This window comes from Pyrgilauda ruficollis, unplaced genomic scaffold (assembly GCF_017590135.1).
Source record: "Pyrgilauda ruficollis isolate IOZ18807 unplaced genomic scaffold, ASM1759013v1 scaffold82, whole genome shotgun sequence".
In the NCBI taxonomy this organism is placed as follows: Eukaryota; Metazoa; Chordata; class Aves; order Passeriformes; family Passeridae; genus Pyrgilauda; species Pyrgilauda ruficollis.
Window position 1 is genome coordinate 732,640 of NW_024530155.1, and position 24,279 is coordinate 756,918.

The 24,279-nt window shown below is 36.8% G+C and overlaps 1 protein-coding gene across 8 annotated transcripts in view; it reads left to right on the plus strand.

Moving 5' to 3' along the window:
* PCDH9 (protocadherin 9) overlaps nucleotides 1-24,279 on the plus strand; it is a 669,079-nt gene that overhangs the window by 45,528 nt on the left and 599,272 nt on the right. For 2 of the 8 annotated variants that reach the window (XM_041487651.1, XM_041487650.1), the window contains exon 2: nucleotides 8,378-8,398. The exons of 5 other annotated variants lie outside the window; for them this stretch is intronic. In XM_041487651.1, the coding sequence (XP_041343585.1) occupies nucleotides 8,378-8,398 (21 nt within the window). Of the gene's footprint in view, nucleotides 1-8,377; nucleotides 8,399-15,398; nucleotides 15,449-24,279 lie in introns of all 8 variants that reach the window. One more of the 8 variants, XM_041487648.1, reaches the window with a different exon arrangement.

Sequence of the window (24,279 nt, forward strand, 5' to 3'; positions counted from 1 at the left end):
TGACATGGTTAGATTGTGCTTATTTGTAGAATGCAACCATAAATCTTAATAAATAAAGTTGTTTTGGCAATTATGGTCGTTAAATTCAGAGGGAATTTAATGAAGACAGTGAACTTTAAAAGCAATCATGCAATGACAGTTTAATTCTAACATTTTGTTTTCTTTCATGTTTGGTATGGTTTAAAGGGTTTTATTTGTTTGTTGCTTTTTATCTCTATTACTTCATAGCAATAACTTGCCTAGAGTATTTTAAACAACATTTCCTTCTTCAAAACAGTGTGACTGTACTTATACGAGTCCTGTAATTTTCAAGCTGAAAACTCAATAATAGGATGGCAAATAAAATGCCCAACCTTTTATGTGAGTATGACAAATTGTTTAATGCATCTAGTATTATATCAGCATTTCTAGCACAAAGCCCAGTGAGCACAAATTTAAATATCTCATAAAGTATCTTGATGTTTATTGAAAGCTGGGAACTCTGGGAACTCTGGGGACACATCCTGCCTCCAGAGGTTCAGTGTCTGGGTTGGTGCTAGCTATCTACCAAATGTAATCACACTTTGCTGGCTTTTTTACACAATAAGGAATGGATAGTGTTTTCTCCTGATAGTGGTTCAGATACAAGAAAAAAGTCGTATATGAGGAACTTCAGTTACATACATGAATTCTTTCCTCGGCCTTTTTTTTTTTTTTTTTTAATGTGATTGAAATACTTGCAGGACTGGTCAAAAGACCATATACAGTAAGAAAATAAGTGGTTCTAATGCTATAAACTCAGTGGGGAAAAATACAATACGTGCTAAATGTGAGCTGGTTTAAGTGTGATTCCCCACTAATGGGTTTGAAGAGTAACTCCGCTGTCTTTTGTACTGTAAATTTTGAACTGCATTTTTAAACTTTCAAATTGTTATGATGAGAATGAAAATTAGTTGTTAGATAGAATAAATGTGTGGTTATTTATGAGATGAGGCTAAGAGAGGTTTGTTTAACTCAAACAATAATCTTTCATTTGTACCACATTAATCTTTACACCAGAATTCTATTTCTGCATTGTGCATTTCTTTTCTAGTATGAGTGCTCAATATTGTTTCCTCCAAATAATTTCGTGAAACCATGAGCCTCCTTGCTACATTTGGAAAACACTCCATTTCTTATGATCCATTTTTATGACCTTTTCTTTCAAATAGGCTCTATTCTTCATGTACCTCATAAAGTCAGACAAATGCAAGTATATTCTGTAATTAAAATTTGCTTTTAGTATAGTTTAGCCTCTTGACACAAGTTTAAAAGGAACAAGTTTTTCAAATTATTTTACTTTCCATTACTTAAGGGCCTGAAAATAGAAGTGCATGTACATGAATCAACATTACAGTAAGGGATATCCCCAGTGTTTAAACTGAAGCAAAAGAATTCTTCCTAATCATAGCACTTAGCGGTCTTAAAAATTATAGGATATTCTTCCTACGATGTTTTCTACAAAGAAATCAGGGAAGGAGCTTACAAGACATTTAAACCTTGCTTGGATTTTGGCTAGAAATTCAGCACCAGTATTTGTCAGGAATGGACCTGCAGTGGTTGCAGAGGCCATATCAAATGACATCAAGTCTAAAACCATACGTAAATTTGCATCTATATAATACCTGGAATTAATTTATGAATCTCAAAGTAAAGTAGCAGTGCACTTGATGAACACAACTCCAGAGCAACATGCCAGTTCCAAAGATGACTGAAAGGTTTTTCTCAGGAGGCTGATTTCTCTACCTGGAAATAAAAGTATCATAGGCTGTTGCACAGTGATTTATGAAATATAATGAGAATTGAATCTCAGATCTCAGAAATCTCCACATAACCTCTGCACGTCTACAGCTATCCCTGAAGTCATGATGCTGAATCCTAAAGAGCTAGGAAAGAAAGCAAGCTTTTGTCAGAAGTAGAGCCTTTGCTATTCTTCAGGAAGGAAGCTTTTGTTCAGCTTAGTGCAGTGAGTTACAGCTCAGCAGAACTTTTTGTACTTTGTTTTTGGCTGACATTGGACTGCAGCTGTGATACAGATACCTTTTCAATGGATCTTTGAGGAACAAAATGAAAGGTTGAGACAGGGCAAATATTTTTATGAGGTCCTTGGGGAAGTTGGATCCCTGGAGAAAAGGAGTGATGATCAAAAATTCACATAGTAATCTGACATTCACTGTTCGCCTGAAACCCACACTTAAAACTAAAGGACACGCAGGTCACAGTTAGTACATGCAGTGTCATGACCACAGCATCTCTCTTCTTTCCTCATTACTTCCACTACAGCATCCCATGTACACAGCAATCTATAGATCCCTAGAGAGTCAGATTGCTCTTCTCTAAAATCATATGGGAATGAGTTCTTCTGCCAGCAGACCACCAGCTCTGCACTGTCATTCATACACAGAGCCTTATAGAAAGGAGTGATCCGGAAGTCTGGGCTGGGTATGTACGAGCCACAGCATTCTGCGTGCTTCCAGTCATGTCATTTGCCCCTGGAGCATCTGTTACTTCTTCTGATGCTCATAATTTATGCTAATACCCAAAGGTGAGCTATTTGTGTCAATGTGTACCCAATGTATGTTTTTATCTACACATACATTTTGGATAAAATTAAACTCCATAGTACACTGTAAGAACAAATGGAAATTAGCTATGTGAAAAGAAAATACTGAATAAACTGTCATCTTAAAAACACCTGACACATTTTCAGAAGAATACAGTTGTATGTATATTTTAGCCATGTGAAAACTCTTTGCTGAAAAGTAGTGTTGGCTGATGACAGGAATGCAATACAGTTTGGGACTAATGAGTTCTCTAGGGGTGAAAATTATCTATGTAATTGGCAAGAAAGTTTTCTTTCTTAAAACTGATTGCTTTATTTATTCAGCTTAGTAGAGCAAGTCTTTATTGTCTGAATTGCATGTAAGTTGTTTGCTCTGCCCTTTTTTATTCCACACAGATTTATCTTGCATTTGTTTGGGGTTTTTTACACCAGAAAATACGTTTTCTAAAGAAAAAAAAAAAAAAAAAAGAAAAAAGAAGAGTAATTAATCTGCTTCACCATAGTTGAACAGTTCTCGAGTTGAATTGTTAGTTTAGATTGAAAAAATAAACCTTCCTTCATTTAAGAAAACCATTTCAATTTTTAAAATGTATGCTATGAGAAATAGTTTTACAGCTCAATCCAAATCTATCTAAGTTTTGCAGGGTTGCTTTCCTTCAAGGGTGGATGAAATTCCTTATATTTAATGGCAAATTAGTTAAAATGTGTATGTGTTCAATGCCTCATATTTTGTCCAGAGCATGTGAATGGTACCAGTCTTTTCTCCTGATCTTTTCAGGGATGCCTCACTGAGAAGGATGACAGGTCTAAGCATCCCATCCAAAACACAAGTTGTTAGCCTCTCCGTTCTGTCTGCTTTGCTCCTGGGCATCGCTGTCCTTGCAAACAGATGTTTGGAACTTTTGAGATGAACATGACTGAAAATTATTCTCTTTCCTCTCTGTGTAATAAATACCAAAGATTCCGGATAACAGGATGTTTTCTGCTCTGTAGGCATGTAGGCTGCCCACTGGTGTAATAAGGTTCTTGATACTTAGGAAAAAGGAAACTTTCCTCCTCTTTGGTTTAAGGAGTTTTTTTCCCTTCTTTCTTTATAAATAGTTTAGAACACAGTTTTTTTGTGTTTTGATGACAGTAAAAACATATTAGTTTTTCAAAAGATTTTCGCTACAACTTTCTGATGTCAATAAGTTTTAAAAGTTCTAGCCAGTTTTCTGTTTATCTTGTACAGCTTATAGAAGAAAACAGCTCATAGCAGCATTCCTACTGTCATGCCTGCATCTAGACCACCATCCACATAACTCATTAGCATGCAGAATTTAGTGACCCGAGCTCTTGGACAAAAAGCAGTAGCTGTTCAACTTCTGCTGTCTCTCTCAGACATTCTCCAGATAATGTAGTACCGCTTAGTTGGCATCATCCTGAAAATGTATCTTGGATGGATTTTTATTTTCAAAGTGATAGTTTCCTGTACAGTCTGCTCTATCCTGGATCCAGTTCAGTATGGAGGAAGGTAATTTATCATTCTTTAGACTGATTTCATAAGATGACATAGCTTGGCTCCAGTGAATTCCAAAATGCTGCAATATGACCTGCCAATGCTGCAATGTCTGCCAATACTAGCACCTGGAAGTGATGTCCTTGCAGTGATCTCATGCCTAGTAAATTAGGGTTTCTAGAACTCTCCAAAGACACTCATCTTCCAGTCCTCTCCCCAGAAGCCTAACCCTCCAAAGTACGTACAGAAACAATGTCTGTTTCCAAAACAGTGGACCCAGTGGCGACATTGCCATTGCAGCTCGATGGATGAGAGGTTGCAACTACTGTTCTGGATTGTCACTGTAAAGTACCCCTTTCCTAAAGGGGAAAGATTGCCTTTTAAAATGCTCAGGTTCTCTCTGTCCCTATGCTGCCCAGAAAGGAGGGAGCATGATTGTGACAAAGATGACTTTTTAAAATCTGACAAGAGAAGAGAATACAGGCTGTTCTGTGACTAACAGTGGCTATGAAAGATCTAAAAGATGCTTCTCCACAGATTTTTCCTTCTAACAACAGGAATTAGAAATGGTTGCTCGCAGTGCTTTTCCTTATATGGCAGCAAAACCATCACGTGCTTTGCTTCACGTGTATCAAATGTGAAGCTGGCTCAGAAACAGCTTGTAAAAGAGAGAAAAGTAAGACTTAGCTCCAGTAAGTGCCTGAACACTCTTTTTCGTTCACTTGACTTGAGGATGATGGTATTTCAGCTTGACATTGACATGAACATTTCAATGGCTGGACAATAAGCTCTCTGATAAAGCCAATTGTCTGACTAGGAAACAGGGCTCTCGTACAGGGCAGCCTCTTTACAGCAATTATAGTAAAAATTAACCTTTCAAAAGTTAAGTTTCTGTCTGAGGGCCCAGAACAAGGATTTGTTTCCCAGCAACAATCTAAGCTCTTGTCTTTTCAAAAGAAAATAAAACACAGGCAGAATTTTATGAGAAGTATTTAGATGCATGTGAAAAGATGTCTTTTAATTTTCCTGTTTAGGATTTGCTTCCAGATACAAACACAATTGATGAGTTTTATATGTGGAAACAAACTTTGCCTAAACTTTGGAAAATTCAAAGTAAAGTAAAGAAGTAACCCCCACAAAAAAAAATGGTATTTAGAAACTTACAATCTGAGTTTTTTAGGAATAGATTTTGACAAGAACTGGCTGCCTCATTATGCTTAGTATTTTTGTCACTCCATTTGAATATAGTACTCTTTCTGAGTACACTGCAAAAAAACATAGCTTTGATATGCCTTAGGATGCCTATTCCGTGGTTCTCTGTATATTTCTTAGTTTTGCATTAGCTGCCATTGTGTGTTTTTTCAAAATGTACATGCAACTCTTTTCATCTGTCTCTCCTCCTTCCTGTTCTTTGCTTCCTTTCCTTTGCTTATAAGCTTTTTATATCAGATTTCTGAATCTGTTTTACTATACTAGAGCAGCACCAAAAAGTGATATCATCTGGAAGTTAAGCAGAGACATTATGTATGTATTGAAATTATTCCTAAGTCATATATTCCATATAATTTATGGGGGGGAATAAAATAGGGGGAATAAAATTTCTGTCATGGCTTGTAACTAATGTGCAAAAGACTTGCTTTGTCAGACAGTAAGTGATATGCACAGTGAGAGCCCATCATATTTAGGTTAGCAGTTTGCAGTCCTTTCAGTTGTTTCTTTTTTTTTTTTCTTTTTCTTTTTCATTTGAAGGTTTATTATCAGCTTGCTGTACATTCATCCAGTTATTTAGGTTTCAGTAATCTTTTCTCTGAATGATTTTAAACCATTTATTAATCTGAAGATTAATCTGCTTTTAAAGAGAATTTTTTTTTTCTCCTGATTAGCATCAAGAAAACCTAATTCCTTGCTGGTTTAGATGAATGGAAATTCTTTTGGTTTTTATGTGATGGCAAACCAGGATTTCTGCCAGTTCCCTTGATTGTATTAGAGAAATTCCAGACAGCTAGAAAGTAGTAGCGGCTTAATGCATGTTTAGTATTGTAAGTCTCCTATTGATGGTGCATTAATAGCTGTCATCAGAACTATTGCATAAAAATGTAGGTGTCAGCACTGCTATGCCTAATGGCAGACTCCTTGTGAACAGGTTACAGAGAGAGGTGAAAAAGGATAGATTAAGCGTTTAAACGCTTGTCCCATATTTAGAGGGAAAGAGGGGTGAAACTGTCACTTTAAATAATAGTTTTCTACTTCAGGAGATGGTTTGTTGGTTATTCTTTCTTCTTGTAATGCCAAAGTTGATTTTTGTGTACTGGAGACAATAAATGTAATGCAGGAGCCTGATACATATTCATAATTTTGCTCTAAGGCTAAAGTGCTTTCCTTGTAAATTCATCTAGCTACAGATATTGTGAGCACCAAAAGCAATTACTTCACCCCATCAGATTGCTATAAAAGAGAATACCATTAAAATCCTTGTTCTGTATTTATTGTTCTAACAGTGAACAAGAAGAACATTCTGCTGAGGCACCAATGCAAGAACCAAAATTAGCATGCTTTTATGCAATTATATTTGACAAAGCTGGACACCTTTTTTTTTGTTTTTAATGTGTAATGTAGTAAATTTATGTACCTATCAAAAACAATTCATAAAGCTCTCCAGTGCTACTACTAAATTGTAGTAAAGTGGGAAGGCTAGGCAAATTTAGAAAAAGAACAGCATGCTTTCCATATTCAGAGAAAGACATGGAAATCAGAAAAGAATGCTAATTTCAAGTTGTTGTTTCTATTCCCTGTTTTTTTCACTGTATAAAACCTAGAAATAATTCATTGGTTGGATTTTACACAGAGTTCAAAAAGATGTGTCCTGCCTCAAAAACAAATAAAATAGAATTCAAATCTGTATAAAACCAAAGGGATGATGGAAAACAGGAAAAAAACCCCAACAACAAAAACTTAAAGAGTTGTTTTATAGTAGGGGACTCTTATAAGTGAAAATTGGAGAACAAATTTTTTTTTTTTAAAAAAAGGAATGGATTAGCTTTCTAAGAGGGTAACTAGGAGACATTTCATCAAGCTTCATATGATAGAGGTGTTTTCTTGAAAGTGAACAGCATACAGAAGCTGGGCTCACAGGCTTATCAGAGACAGAGGTAAAACTCTCAATATGAAAGAAAAATGATGGAATGGTGAAAGGTCAGTAGTGGATTTTCTTGAACATTTAAAAAAAATTATGGCAAAGTAAATAATACAGGGGAAGCAATATTTAAAAGGAGCATAAGGCAAGGAATGTGATGAAAACATTAGACCAAATCAATTATCATTTGCATAAGTAGGACTTTACATTTGTAGGACTGCTGGAGTATCACAGTGACAGTTGTTGAGACAAGGGGGAAACTGTGAATATGTGAGATGGGGAAAGCTATGTGATGACTTTTTCATTGTACTTTGGGAGATGAAATAGATGGTGGCCTGGAATTTTTCCAATTCATGGAGCTCCCATACTAATTATACCACAGTGATCATTGATTCATTTTGCAGTCAATGGACAGAGGCACCTGCAAAGCACCATCTATTCTAAATCATGAAAGCAAAGTCAATGAGATTTTTTTTTTAAGGGATTATTGGACTTTTTGCAATTCCAGGTAGTTTAGGGACTACCCCAACCAGTAAGTTGAATACCTTGTCATAACATTATGCGGTACTTGGATGGTGAATACCAATAGTTGGATAGTGAATGTAGATTTTACTGCAGCACTGCCAAAAGGCTCAATACTATGTTAAAATCTTCTTGTGCAGGTGCTGTAAAATAAAGCCCTTTATATAGTCGTGTATCTTTCTGTGCATCCATTGTGCATCTCGCTTGGAGACATCTGAAGCAGGAGCCTTGTGGACCAGAAGCTTTATGAGGTGAACCACAAAGAGCTTTTGAAATGTTTTTAAGTGGACTGAATTGTATTCCAAGATATTCACAGACCTTATTTCTTCTCCATTTAATGGTATAAATTTCAGGAACTGTTTTTCTGTTTGTTAATGTAGGTAATGTGAACTGCTGCAAAACAAATTGCATTAAATACATTTGTATATCATATCAGATGAAAAATCCAATTAAAATTACTTATTTGCTGTGAAAAAAATGATCATGAGAAAGAAAATTATTTTAAATGAATGTTTTTTATGAGTGCTGCCAGTTTAGAACTGGTGTATACAGATTTATTATCTAAAGTTGTCTTTTTCTAAAAACAAACTGCTCTAAGCAGTCTGAGAGTGTCTATGAATAAGTACTTGCAGCTGAAGAAGAGTGTAATACACAAGGAAAGAATGTATTTCTAAGTATCTCCAAGGACAAATCCCTATTTTTACACAGATTTTCACATTTTATTTTTTCCTGCCTCAAGTAAAAAAGATTTGCTTAGGCAAATTAGAATTTTCATATTTAATTGTTTTGCTGTTTTTAAAATTAACCTCAGGACAAGGTAATTTCCAATGCAGCATTGGACTTAGGTGTTCACTTACTGCTTTGTGAGAAAGAGACTGTATCACCTGGATCTGTCTCTCAAGGAAGGACTCTCCAGAGGCTGAGCCACTACATGGTGGTGAGGAACAGATATGTCAACTGGGAAGGCATCAGAAGTGTGGCTGGAAGCTGTTGTTGCCCTTATCACTGCACTACCTCAGCATGATAGTTTGAAATTATTTAACATTGCTGCCTTCTGTCAATTAGGATGTTATTGCCCTTTCCTCTGAGCTGGCAAACATGCTGGATTAAGTGACTTGGCAGAGATGACCTAAGAATTGTATATTAATAGTAGAAAACAGACACATGCCTCCTTAAGCCTATTTAGTTGCTTACCAAAGAAGCTCATTAAACACCCACCCTCCCCATCTCCCCCCTCTCCACTTCATTTGTGTTCATTAGTGCAGGTGTCTCAGTAGTGTGCATAGAGAAAAGCTTTGAATTCTGCTGAAGTTTTGTTTATATGTCAACATAATTCCTAGAACCCAGAAGCAAAGATATGATCTTACAAAACTGGATAATTTTGGAGGACAGCTGCTACTTGGTGTTTTACCTATGAAAAAGAAAGCTAAGCTTAACTGCTAAGGAAAAGGACAAGCATGAAGTACAGGGCCACCACACTGGAAACTCTTGCAGTTAACCCAGCAGGAAGCAGACATTGTCATCTTTTTGTCATGGTTCTTTTTGATATTTAAATTTTTCAGCTGTTTTGTATGTCAGTTTTAGAAAGAATATTTCAAATTCTGGTTTGGTTTCTCTGTTCCTATCAAAGCTTCTTGCCCAGCACATTCTCATCTCAACATTCTCTCTGCCTACACACCCATTACAAGGTCTCCTTCAGTGGTAGGATGCATTGCCAATGATCTGTTCCCTCATCTGTCTACGCAAGGGCTTTTGTTGCTGCAAACACTTTTTGGTTTTGAAAGCAAATTCTTGTCCTGTCACCAGGGTCTGCCTCTGTCAAGGTGGGACTAAGAAGTAGATTTAATTCTGGATGTCCATATGCAGTAGAAGATAATCTGAAGTTTGGCTGCTGTTCTTTAGCAATACCGGACATTCTTTAGTATTCCAGATATATTTTGGACATTAACCTCTGTTGCTTTAGTTACATCTGTACTAATGAAAATTCCTGTAAAATTTTCACAGCAAAAACTATCACTAGTAAATTTAAGATAGGGGAGCTTTCAGTTCAGTACAGTGTTGCTAATAAATTCAATAATACAAGAAATTAAAAGAAATTAGGTCTTCTCCGTGAAGAGGCTGTAGTGCAACTAGGATAGGTACAATGAGCTACTGCAGCTATTGTCAAAAGCAGTTTAAAATAAGATTAGATCATTTCATTGCTGTACCATTTTCAGTTGGCAAGTTGTAACTTTGTTTTATGAATGCTGTTTAATATACAAATTTCACTGGAACTTGAAGGAGACAGTAATGGTTGTGATGATTTAAGATTAGAAGTATTTGGATAAACATGGATGCTAGCTGTAATAGATCTGAATTGTCACCTGAGATTACATAATCTGATTTATGATTTCACTGAAGAATTGCAGATAACAGTTTACAATATATTTTCATATGTGGTCTTGTCATTGTTTCCTTTAGTAAATAATCCTCCTCTGTATAGCAGAAAAAAGAGAGTTTTATTTTTTCCCAAGGACATATAAGGTTTATGGAAAATAGTTATGTTCTATGTAGAAGAACTGCTATTATTTGCTCATTCACTTTGATCAGGGATGGACAGTTATGATCTTCATGTACTTATTTATATTTAATGCATTTTGTTTCTCCTTCATGTTCTGGAGTTGCTAGAGTAACTGCATTTGTGAAAACTTGCAGTTAATTTAATATCCATTTGCCAAAGTTAATAAAAGCAGTCCAAAAAAATTGCTTCTTTGTCAACCTATTCTAATGATGATGGTGACTAGACAGGTCATGTCTCAGCTTCCAGAATCAGAGGGAGACATGAAAGGATTCTGGTAGGAAAGTATAATTACTGTGTAAGTGTTTTTGCAGAAGTGTTTTTGCATAAGTATGTTCACATAGATTTCCCAACCAACTCTTCAAAACTTTACTATTAAAATTTAATGGCTTGTTTAACAAATATTTTCTGTTTCAGCAGTCATGAGCCAGGTAGCTATTTTCTCTGCTCAAAGTGGCAGTCTGCTTGACACAGGAGATCCTTTTTTCTCAGTGCACGATCACAGAGAGCGCCGCAGACAAATGAAGGCATAGTCACTTTCCATCCCCCTGCTAGGCATTGTGGTGCAAAGGCAAGGTTGCACCTTATTTTCCTCCCTCACTCAGGCCTGTAGCCTTTTTGTCAAGGACACTGAAGTACATCCAAATTTATTTTCTGATGCAGACTCCTGCTGACTGAAATCTAGGGCGAAACCTTGTGACCCTCCTTCACGTGCGTTCTCTCTGCTCCTCAGCCGCAGCACCGCTCAGTGCGGCACTGCTCGGTGGAGTGTTGGCTGCTGAGAGGCACATGGCACTGCGAGGGCTGGGCTCTGCCTGCAACTGTTGTTAGAAACCTTTCTTACGCAAGACCTCCAGAGTCAACGCACTGCCTGTTTAAAAATAACATGTTCCTCCAGGAATGCTGAGTTATTTCAGTAGTGATCCAGCAGTGTCTCCTAGGAGAGGGAAATAGCTTCCTGAGGTCACGGCAGAGGTCCTGCTCCTGGAAGTGGACAGCAGTGAGTGTCCAAGGAGCGGGGTGGAGGCAGGAGCATCACAGAGGTGACCTTCCGAGGTGGGGGGTTATTTATTTCTTGCTGCTCCATTCACAGCAGTTTGTTAGCAGATAGTACAGGTAGGAATCAGATCTCCTTCATTTGGTAGCAGGGGCAGAGGGAGTTAATGCGAAGTAATGGGAAGTAGAACATGAATCAAGCAGGAGAAATATAGCTTGAATATCAGAGAAACTACTTAGCAGTAAGCTGTATTACAGAATCAGGCAGATTCCCAAGGAGAGATGACGGATTTGTACTGCTTGTGGCATTTAAAAGTGAGCTGCACACAGCACATTAAATACGTTAAAAGGGATCTCGCTGTCTCTAGCAGAATGGCTGATAAGATTAATATCTCTAGATACAAATGTGTTGCTGTCCAGACAAAGATTTAAATAATTTCCAGAATAGCTCAAATAAACACAACAGAAATGAAATTCCTTTTTCTTTATTTTTTTAAGAAAAAAGTTTCAACTTGTTTTTCTTGTTTGTCTTGCAGAAATTACCTTCCTTCTGTGAATCACAGTTGTATATTTTAACTTTTTAGACTTGTTCGGTGTTATAAAGTTTGTTTAATAATCTGTATTTAATTAGATGCTGAAATGCGTACTTTTCATACATATATATGTATATGCATTTTTAGAGAATTGGATGACTAAAAACATGTTGCCTCATTTAACAAAACTAAATTACTATGTGCTTAGTCTAGGCAATACCAAGTGGTATCTACGTGGGAGTAGCATACTGTTCAATTTAAGCAAGAATTTCATAACCTGAGCTTTCATTTTAACCACTTGAATAGATCTGTCTTGTGTCTTTTAATGAATACTTTGTCCAGAACATCATACACACTCTACTGAATTAAATTCTCCATAGTCTGTGGCATTTACTTTCAAAAATATTTAAAATGCAGCTGCCTGCTAACATACATTTCAAATCTCCATGTGAAGCTATGAAGTAGAAATAAGGCACTTATTTAAAAACTTCACGATATCATACAATTTTTCCATTTAAGACCATTTAAAGCTTCAGGCACTTAGGTAACTTAATTTTTATAAGAGGGAAGAAATAGATTTAGGTATTCAGAAGAAGATGAAGTCAGAGAGTGCTGTGCCAGGTGTTTCAGCTGTAGAAAAGCTTAAAGCATGGAAGGAGCAATGTAGCAGCAAAGCAGACCTGCTGAATAATTCATCACTGTCTTGCACACTTCTGCTGCTGTACCATTATTTAGGAAAGAATATTATATTGTTATTGATTACAGCTGTTGCTGACACGTTTCATTTGCTGGGAGATGTGTGTGCATGCTTTGTATTTCCGACACTTTCACCATCACCAGAGAAACTTATGTATGAGCTTGATTAAAATTTAAGAGGTTGGATGTTATACACATGTGTACACACATACTCAGCATTTATCCTTAACACTCCTGGTTTGGGCAGGGTGAGCTTGCTTCATATGTCCGAGGAGCAGCCTTCCCACAGATAGAGTTTTTGAAGTGATGAGAAACATTTCTAAAGGGAGTACAAGTAACTTTGCCTTTATCAAAATGCCACTGGGAAATGGACTCCTTCGTTACACCAACCCACTGCCCCACGCAGCCACAGGAGCACATCCCAAAGGACCTTGGAGCATCCACTGCCATGAGAGGAGGCTGTGCTGTGCTGTGATCATGGACAGACCCATTTACACAAGCCAAACCCCAAGGGTGCCCTTTCCTTAGGCTGCTGCAGTTGCTGGTACAAATGAACTTTTGCCTGAAGTTGGCTAAAGGCCAGAGGAACTTGATGGCTGTTGCACCTGGCAATGCATCTTATTTGAACAAGGAAATGCAGTCCTGTTCCTCACATACTTGAAAACAAATACACATGTGTATATATCCATGCATATCTATAAGATTAAGAGAGAATTGAATATTGATATGGACTATAGATTGAAATGTATATGTATATAGATATATGCCATTATTTGTACTTTCAAACTTACACTGGAGCATTGTGAGATATTTTTAGACTTCTGATGATTTGTAGACTTCTGAACAGTGAAGAATATTTTCCTCTGTTAAGGAGAGGGAAAGTCAAGAAATAAACCAGACATTTTTTTCTGATTTGTTTGGTTGGTTGGTTAAGGAATACCTGGTATAGATAAAAAAAGACATAATGATAAAATCTATATTGTCTTGAAAGAGCATTGAGAAGATTCCAAGTGGTTGTGGTAAGCTTTGTCTTAAATGTTGAGCTTGTAGGGGACTCTGCAACAAACCTGAACAGCACAGAAGGCTGACAGAAAATAAACTGCTTGTATCCTGGGGAAAATGTTTTCCTTACCTCTCCTTGCATGTCCAAATCCATTTAAAAAAATAAAAAAGGACTATAAGCAAAATCCAAGGAACCCTGAATGCTTTAGTAAAAGAATAATCAGATTTCCTTCCCTTGATTGAAAATCTACTTGGTGGAAATAAAATTCACTTTATACCAGACTTAATCCTTGGTAAGATACTGATCTGTTGAAGTCAATGACTTCTCTCCTAATGATTTCAGAGTAAGGGCTCAATCCTAATGGCCAGTTTTCTCTGGTGGCAAACAGTGATTAGATACATAAATATCTGCTTCTGCTCAGATTTGGAAGAGTCAGTTCACACTTAGCAGGTCCACAAGCATAGCAGATTACATGATCCCCTAATATACCAGTCATATATACAAAGCATATCCCTGCTGGAGATACACAAGCTGATTTGGCAAAGCTTGAATGTCTAACTCTCTAAATACTAGATGAGGATTGCTCAATAGAATATTCCATAATATGACTAGAAAATGTTACTTGCAGGTTTGTTCTTGTTCTCTCTCTCTCTCTCTCTTTCTTTCTTGGCGAGAAGAGAATTTTTTTTTAATTTTACTCCTTACAATTTTTATGACAAGACTGGCTTAAAATAGATTTCTTGTCACCTTGTCACCTTTGCAGGGACTCTGTATGGATATTGGATCAATATCTGAATAGAAATTTGTGAATATATCTTTAAAAATAATTGTATAAAATGTTTGGCCTTTACTATGGTAAAAATGGGTGACTGCTGCAGATTTAAAAATAGGTTCTTAAAGGCTTTGATGCTTTTGCATCAAAGACATCTCTTACTTCTACTATTTAGTTATTGTGATTTACCTAATGGAAATCCATACATAGATTTAGTCATTGTTTTGATTCTTGGCAGCTAGTAAAATGAAAAGCAATAAATCTCTGAAACTTATCAAGAATGTTAAAAGCTACAGCTTATCATTATTTATTGTCTAGAGATTTTGGTATATCTGATTAATTTTCAAGATAAGTGCCAAGAAAAAAAAAAAAAAAAAGAATGCAATGTATCTTTTACAGAATGCTCAGCAAAATTCACAATAATATGGTAGTGATTAGTGCAGAGCAATGCTTGCAGCAGTCATATAGTGCCAGTGATTATACTTCAGATCCACTATAAAAGCAAGCTGTTCCTGATGTGCTCCTCAAAAGTAGGACAAAATGTTCTCCATTAGTCTGTTGCCACTTAACATCTTTTTCTACGTCATGTCTTGATTTTTCTCTCATGCCATCTGCAGAAAAAACATGTCTCTCAACCTTCTAGATCCTGAGATAGCAATATTCAGAGCTGTAAGAGGAATTAGGCTGTGTGAGAAGTGAATCTTTTCATGGTGGTTTTGCAGAAGCTTTTAAAAATATACTGACAAAGAACAAAGCTGACAGGTTTTTTTTATTTTTATCTTTACTAAAAGTAATTGTATCATTGTTCACATATAAAATCATATATAAAATTCACATTTAAAATTTAAATATAAATCATATTCTGTGATTTTAGTCTATTTTTTGCTGCCAAAATATATGAACATTTGCACCTTTATTCTCAACCTTAGTCATTAAGATTCAGAACAATGTGAGAGCAGGATGCATTATGGGCCAGCTGAATGTATCTTTTCTTTTTCTAGAAATGAAAATATTTAATAAATATTTGTACACAAATATGTAGTCACTGTCAAACATGATTATGTTTGTGTATATATACCTTGTATGAAGAGGGCTCCCACTACATAGAGAGCATTGTGGACTGTTGTGACAATCTGCCTGTGTCCCCTTACCAGTGTGTCCCTGAAGCAGAAAGCTGATGATATGAGCCTGGATTCCAGGTGTCCTACTGGACTGACACTGTGGTGCTGAGCATTTCACCATCCCTGGCTGGCTCCTGTGGCTGCTTGGTACATTTTCAGCTGCTTTTATAAGAGGTGAACAAAGAGCAGGAGTGTGTTTCTGTTGGGCAGTGCTGGGACCTCTCAGTACTGGTTGTTGATGAACGTGGAGTGGGAAAAGTGAAGAAAAAAAATTAAGTAATACACCTAAATTCACTGAGCTTTTCAGATAGAGGAGCACTTGTGACCTAGTGACACAGTGAATGGTGGCTTTTTTAGTACATACTTTGCCTCCTGACATGATAATGCTGTCTCTGCCCTAAAAACTAATGCCAAGAGGCTCATGGAATTATTCCATCTTTGAGAAACATGGATGGTTTGGAAAAAAAATTAGAGGCTTTAGTGGGGCTCAAAACTGTGCTCTGCGATACCGTGATAAACTTGAGGCTTGTCAGTAAATTGTAAATGTCATGATTGTAAGGAAGCACCTGTGGACAGAGGTATGGGAAGTTAGGAAATGGAATATCTTTGCCCTGTGTTGACTGAGGGCAAAAAATAATGGGGGATACAACTAAGGATCTCATGACAGGCTGAGACATCATATGATGTGAAGTTTTGATGAAGCCAGTGGAAACTGATGGAGCTGTGCATTGAAGGCATGTCTCACTCACCAGTGTCCATGTGTCGTGGCAGATCTCTGAGACTTTTAACATGTACAGTGTTCTCCTCCTTTGGATCTTTTTCTCTGTTTCAGGCACGCTCCCTTTCTCTCTCCCATGTGGCTTCAGTTTTGATTTTCTTTTTACAATGAACTTCTTCTTTTGCTTAACAGTGAATATTTGATTAACAGCTGCTCAAATATTCTCCAACTTCCACTCCAGGTATGGAGTTTTTGATGTTGGCTTTGGTTTTGTTTAGTTGCTTTGTTTGGTTTTGGGATTGCTTTTTTTGTTTGTTTTGTTTTTGTCTTGGTTTGATTTGGTTTGGGGTTTTTTTTGGTTTGTTTTGCTTTATTTTTGTATGTTTGGTTTGGTTTTTTTTGGTTGCTTGTGGGTTTTTTTTTTTCTTTTTGTTTTTCTTTGCATCTTTCACACTGGCTTTTTAATTTGGGAGTTTTTATCACTGCTGCTTTTTGAAACTCTCACTGGCATCACTGTTTTAATTTTTCCTATTTCATTTCACTTTCCATGCTGTATTTCATTCAGTAGTGAGAAGGGACATTGGCAGGTATTTTGTGCCAAAAATTGAAGGGTTGGAAACAAAGGGTTTTACAAAAGTGGATAGAATTATTTATTGTGGGGGAAAAAAAATCTCAGTGATCTTTTAAAATTAATTGAAATACCTTCAGTACTGGAAACACAAATATCACAACCTTGTGGAAGAGCTTAGCCTAAAGCAGACTGATGCCAATAGAGGGATCACAAGTGACTTATAGTCAATTGGCATTAAAGCTGATTGAAATCTGTGACACTTCTGTGAAAAAGATGCCCCTCTCTCTGGGATTAACTAGCCTTAGTTTATATTTACAGTGTGAATGCAGCTGCTGTTGCCATAGGATATGATTGCCTTTCATACTCTGCGATGTACTGTGTCATGTACTGCACTATATTATGTAGTATGGTTTTAAAGATTTTTCTGTTTTCCATTTTCCAGTTAAGAACTGAGGCATGCACTGCTTCTATGGCTTGCTCGGGGTAAGATGTGGATGTCTGTTTCAGAGAAAGGACTTGAATTTCAAGCTTGTGAGTCAGTGCCGTAGTACTCAAAGAGTTGCTACTCTCTGACACCTATCTAGTAATCAAAGACCAAAAAAGTGAAGGGTAAAATGTCTATGGTATACTTTATACTGAATAAGAAAGAGAGGGAAAGAATTAACCTAAAAAAGCCCATCCTCTAAAATGTTCTTATACTATTGAAACTGGGCCACTTGGGCACCCAGGGATTCAAGATTCATGGATTTAGGACAGCAAACATGAAGGTGCTTGGTTGTATATCCCCGTAGCTGAACAACTCACCAGGGATACAGGAGTCTTCGAGATCTGCTCATTTCACTGTTCATGCATTTTATATTAGAAAGTTGTCAAGTAAAGAAAAAGAAAGGAAGAATAATGGAAATTAAATCACCCCCTCCTCCCCCTGAAATAGGCTCAAGTTAAATTTTAGGCGCAAATATAAAGTTTATTCTGTGTTATTCTCATGGAAGGTAGATAATCTAAAACTGCTGGAATGAGATATTTCAGGCATGCTCAGAAAAAATGCCAAGAACATGGTGTGCTATGAACCCATAAAATAGATAAACTTGATCAATTTCTGCATTTTTGGTTCTTTCTGAAAATATCTTATTTTTTGTTTGTTTTAAGAAGAACTATTTGTTCTTGCTGAGCATATAAAAGTTTCAGTTATGTAATGTAGATGACAACTGTCTTCAGTTTACCATGTGCCCCTGAACATGATGAACAATAGGTGCAAAGAGAAAATATGGTCAGCAATAATATTGTCTCTTTAATTAATATCACATCAATACGAGAACAGTTCAGCATGTGTCTTCATGGACACGATTCCTACAGAACTGTAGAGTTATAGAGAAGAAATGCTACAGCTTTGAAATCTACTGTCTTATGATAAAATATTTCTAGAATAAAACTGAATTGGTTGAAAGCCCCTTTCTTTCCACTGTCTTCTATATCCATGTATAATTGTAAGGTGTTTTTTTTCTATTTTATTGTGGTTACTCCTTTAACAATTTTCAGCAAATATTCCTTTGCCAGTATTCTTGACAAGTTTTATTCCTACACTTCAACATCCTCCTCCACATAGGGGTAGAATAATGTCAGTCATCCTGCTCTAAAAAATAAATATGGAAAAAGTAATTTCTTTTCTTATTTTTCCTTTGGCAACATGCTTTTCTCCACTTTCATTGTGGAAAAAATGCTTTTTTTTTTGAGGATGGCCCTTTTTGGGAAGATTTTATAAAGAATACAGCATCATGGATTTTAAGATTTGGGAAAGGAACAGCATCATCTTAATGGACACAGTGAAATTTTAAGCAATGACTTGAGTATATGTGCCCCATTTACATGACTCTGTAATTTTAAAGCTTGCAAAATATTTCTTAATGTCTGTTTCAAGACTAGTAAATAGGATCATCAAATCATACAATCGCTTATGTTGGAAAAGATCTTAAAGATTAGCGAGTCCAACCATTAACCTAACACCCCTAAATGCACCACTAAACCACATTCTTAATCATCAAATCCACATGCCTTTTAAATACCTCCAGGGTTGATGATTCCACCATTTCCCTGGGCAGCCTATTCCAATGCTTGGCAACCCTTACAGTGAAGAAATGTTTCCTAATACCAAATCTAAACCTCCAATGGACCACCTTGAGGCTGTTTCCTCATGTCCTATCACTTACCAGTTGTTATCTGGGAGAAGAGACCAACACTCACCTCACTACAACCTCCTTTAAGGTAGTTGTAGAGAGCCACAGAATAAAAATAAATAAAAGAGCAAAATTCTGTTATCTGGCTCAGAGAACAAGCAGTATGCCACAGTTCACATTCATGCAGACTAGATGATCCTAAAGGCAAGATGACCAGTGTCTTGCAGTTCGGGGACTGTCTCCTTTCCTAGATAACCCCTGAACTACACCACAGGATTTTCTATGACAGGAGTAGTTGCCTTAAAACTGTCAAGGACTGTGCCTCTAAACATGTTGACTGTGCCCTACTCCTGTTTAGTTTGTGAAGCTGGATGAATCTTTCATTTTTATAGTTCAGTGACACTATAAGAAGGGACACTGAATAATGATAAATTAGCTACATTTATTATGACAGTTTTCTGCCCACTACACTGAACTTCAGCAGTATCCTGGTTCCACCGTGGTTCATATTTAGGGATTATAAACCCAGAGAATGATAAACACCAGGAATTATAAATCCCAGGAGATAATGAAACCCTGAGATTAAGCATGGATTTCCAGAACTCGAAGTTTGTAGATGCAAACTCAAATGGGGACAAAGCCCAAAAGGGAGACTTGATTAACAGGACAAAACAAACATGGCTGATTCTAGGATACCACATGTTTTTGAAAAGTCTTTATGAAAAAAAGTGGTCATATCTGAAGAATTAAAGCTAATATTCTTAGTATGCACTGCCTGATAATTCTGTACATATTGAGAGGTCCAATTACAAGAGTCATTATTAAAAAGCAGAGCTTTTTTCCTCAAGCCAAATATGTGCATCCAACTTTTTTGCTTTAATTTGGCAGAAAACTTCAATGAGTGAAAACCAGTGAAGAGGAATTAGATACCTGTCTATCACCTGTATTGTTTTGTTTTGTTTTGTTTTGAAAGGGGGAAATATTCAATTTAAGACATTGAGATGCTTTCTCTAATCTAACTGCATTCTTTTATGGAGTGCTATTTCTTTTCAGAGGTATCCCAATTTTCTTAGTTTTCCAATCTTATGTTATAAAAGACATCAACAACATATCTTTCTAAATACTCCTATGTACGATGGATGCTCCTAAAATATTAATGTCTAGTAAAATCCTTATTAAAAAGTGGAGGGATTAATTTCTGTGCATAAATGCATATGCATGTTGATATAGAAACACACTATGTGTCTTCCTACTTCCTTCCCTCCTTCCTGCCTTTCTTCCTTTGTTCCTTTACACATAACTGCTTGCAGATTACTATTGTCTTTTACCATCCAGGAGGGATATCAATCATTTTGAGGCTGAAGTTATTTTCAGGAAAATGCTCAGGTCTTTTCATATTGAAAAATGATTGATTTAATCAGAGATATGAAACTTCTTGTACCTGTCCTTGGAGTCTAAGACTTTGACTGTCCTTATGTTGTCACTGCAAACTAGAAGCAGCAATACGTATGCTTCTGCAAAAGACATTCCTTCAGTTTTGCTTTCTTATTGCTGAAGCAGCTTGAATGGCACAGCATAGGTTCAGATACTGAGGATACACAGCTGTGAGAAGTGTACTGTTAATTTTATCATCTCAGAAGGAACCAGGCCTGAAATAGGTTATTCCAATTTGGTATTGTTGCAAAGAATTCATCTGGGGCTGGCCTCAGTGTCTGCTTGGAGCACTCAGAGATCATCTTAGAAGCTAGCTGAGGGACAATACTGTCATCCCAAAGGAAGCAGAGTGTATTTGTTCCATTAGTGTATTTGTGCTCACTTTCATTCTGAATGTGATAGAGTCAAATGAGGAAAGCTCGGGAGTTTTACAAGCTCTGTGACATGGTGTGGCTCTTAAGTTTAACAAAAATCATATTTACATAAGCATGCTTGGTTTGATCCAGCAAATATTGTATATTCATATTCTGATTGAAAACACAGAGAGTCTGACTGCTTCTGTAGAGGTGACATGATACTCTGGCTGTAATATAAATTTCCTAACTCAATCCCAATATGTATTTCCTAGAAATATCTCATTATTGATACACACACTGTGTTTCTTCTTTTCTGACTGAACTCTTCCTGAAGTGAGATACTTTTCCAAGCTAGCATAAAGTTCCTCTGAGAAATAGTTATAGAACCTTCCAAATGAAGTCCAAACAAGAGCCTGTGCAACTAAGTAGTGTTTTCCCCCTCCTCATGATTGGAAATCATTGCCTTCTTTGCTCTGTCACTGTGGTGTTTCTGGACTAGAAATTTCTAAAGTGAAAAAGAAAGACATTGTTGCAGTTGTTGTCTTAAAAAAAACCCCCAAAAACAACAAAAAACCCCAAAAAACACCTCACCCCCATACCCCACTACACCCTGCTCCCCGCACTATGATTCCAGATTTGAGCAGACTGGCATTATGCTAGATTGAAATCTTCCTAATCATTTAATTTGAGGGACATCAAATGGGTTAATAAAAGTTTTGTCCTTATGACATGGAAACCAGTTCACACTCAGTGACTGCTGTGTGAACAGGAACAGGTTTATTCATGTGGTAAGATACAAATCTTACAGTGCTGCTTTTTTTTTAATTAAAAATAAAAGAAGTTTACTTTTCTAATAAAAACCAAATTGAATTAATCCTCCTGGTTCCTTTCTGAGACAGTAGTGGTGATAAGTCATAACTGCTACTGAAAATGTATCTAAAAGCCAGTGACTGTCAGTGCTTTAGTATCTCAGTCATCACAGAATTTCTAGATTCATAAAGAAGCAAAGGCTACATGCTGCTCTCCTTGAGTCAATGAGAACTTTGCATTGATTTTGAAGGAAGAAAGATGAAGACCCACGTGCAAGATCTCGGATTTTACATTCTAGTTATCAATGATAAATATTGACTTCTTTCATCACAAGTACTAAAGATTATTTTCTCCATTTTACAAGTGACAAAAATCAAAGCGGAGAGGTTAAATGCCTTGTGTTCAGCCACAGGTAAAGAACATGGAAGAACTAAGAGGCTCAGAGAGATCTTGACAATCAGCTCTGAACTGAATCTTGCAGAAATTTGGCAGTTATAGGAGGCAGCAGATGAGACAGGAGGCACATACTGACAGGAGGGCCAGGGAAATGCAGAGAGATGCTTAGGGCATTAAGTTAAGCAGGGGCTTAAAAAAACCTGAGAATAATTTCCAGGCACAGATATGTAGTACATGCTGCTCCTAATGGAGGCATGGGGGAGTCACTTGGAAATCACGAATTTAGGGGTGTGGGACCCCAGGCTGGGGACCCTGATCTTTGTGCTCACTGCCTGATGAGGTTTGACAAGGTCTCAGACTGCTTCACTGACACTGTGGGAAGTAAAATTGCAATGTGCAGATACAGAAGTGCCAAGTCTGGTATACTTTATTTGGAGAGGCTGAGATTGATTTAGCCAGGTTTCTCTAGATTACAAAGTAAGAGAAGGAGCTGAATGTGCAGGCTAGAAGCCCTTTTAACCTTAGAACATGAAACCTTCTGCACTGATCAGCTTTTCCAAAAGGCCTTTCAATGGAAAAAAAAAATTCTTTAGTATTAAATGATTTAACTGGCATGATATACACCACAAGGAATAGGATTTTGTTAGCTTTTTGCTGAGAAGAGTTTTGCTGTCTGGAGTTTCTGCAGAGGGGAAAAGAGGAAGAAAATAACAGCTATAGGGGGTGCATGTTGCACAAGCTGGATTGCTGTATTGTGTTTCAGTTTTCTCATTTTCTTTCATAAGAATTATAATTTACAGTAGAAAATTATCTATCACATTAAAATAGGTGGTAAGGATTATTACTAAAGAAATAGAAAGAACATAGAGTATTTTCCTGGTATTCCCCATTACATGTGTAGTAGCTTCCCTGTTACCTAGGAGAGGAAGCAATGTTAGGTATAGAAATTAGAAGGAGATGGGAAATGCCTATAATTGGTCCCTAACTGATTGTGGAAAGAGATGTTGCAAACAAGAAAAATATTCTTGTTAGGCAATGGTTTTACATCTTACTTAATAGAGAAAAGGGAAAAAAAAACCAAACCAAAGGAATTGCAATTATCTTGAAGAAAAGTCTGAATGTATAGTCATCAGCCATAAAAAGTGTAATATGCATTTCATTTATATATGTATCCATACATAACTACTTATAAATTCTCTGTAACACTGACTATTACTGGGCTGCTGAGGACTTATGTTAAATAGATAGACTTGCATTTAAATGCTGATCTCAACTTTCCACAAGGGACCAGTAAAAAGTCTTTCAGTAGAAAGGGCTGGGATCAGCAAAACATGAAATCATTATAGCTGCAGACTTTCTAGACCTGCTTTGTATTAAGCTTTTGAAAGGGACATTTGTTTAAGGATAAGATAGCTTTATCTTGCCTTGAATGTTTAATCTTATTCTATGGCAGAACCCCTGTATTCTCACAGCAAGGGCAGGGAACAAGGACTGAAGCACAGACCTCTCCACCTCCTCCAAACTGACGCATGAGAAGTCCTGATGCAATCTGTCCCTTTAAGGATGTCTGTAGTAGGTCACCTGGAAGTCTTTGTTTTGATTCCATCATTCTTTACATCATCATTCAGAACATACCTGTGAAGATTTACCTGGATGAGTGCCATAGGGGATATAGCAATGTTTTCCTCCTTCACTTCCCTTACTACAGGCAAAGTTAAGGTCACAACTCCACTGCCATGGAGTATGACTTTTTCACCCTGACAGGTTCTTGTTGAATTCTACCCTATATTTGGTCATACAGTGGTGTTGCCATTTCCCTATGTAAGCAGAGTGAGAGACTAGAATGAAGTAGCCTGCATTTTTTTTTAACAGAAAAAAATTAAGGTACTCATGTTTATAGTAGATTTTACTTTCTTTCCATAATCTGGAGTTTCATTGATATATTGCAAATTAACATAGAAGGATCCCATACCAGTGTAATCCTGTGAAAATTTGAATGAGAAATTGTAGATTATCCGACCTTTACCTGCATATTTATTTATCCTTCAGCTGCACTCAAGTCATTAGGATTATTTCAGACCTGGGTAATCCCTAAAGTCTGCAACCTGTAGAAGACAGGAACAATGCTACAAAGAGATGGTTGGTAAGGTGATTTGCATTTGGATTTGTAGAAGTAAAAAACATTCAGAAAAGCTGTAGTATGATAGTAAATATTGCTTAGAAAAACCTTTTTTCCCCCCAGCATATATTTTTTGAGTTAAAAAATGCTTTGTCCCAGCTTCTTGCTGCACCAGCTTTCTCTTCCTTTCACCTGACAAAAGATAACTCCTCATTCTTTTCCCACTTATTCCTGATTCTTGAAGAGGTAGCACCTCCCAAGGCACTTCTTTTATACATCTATTCTTCAT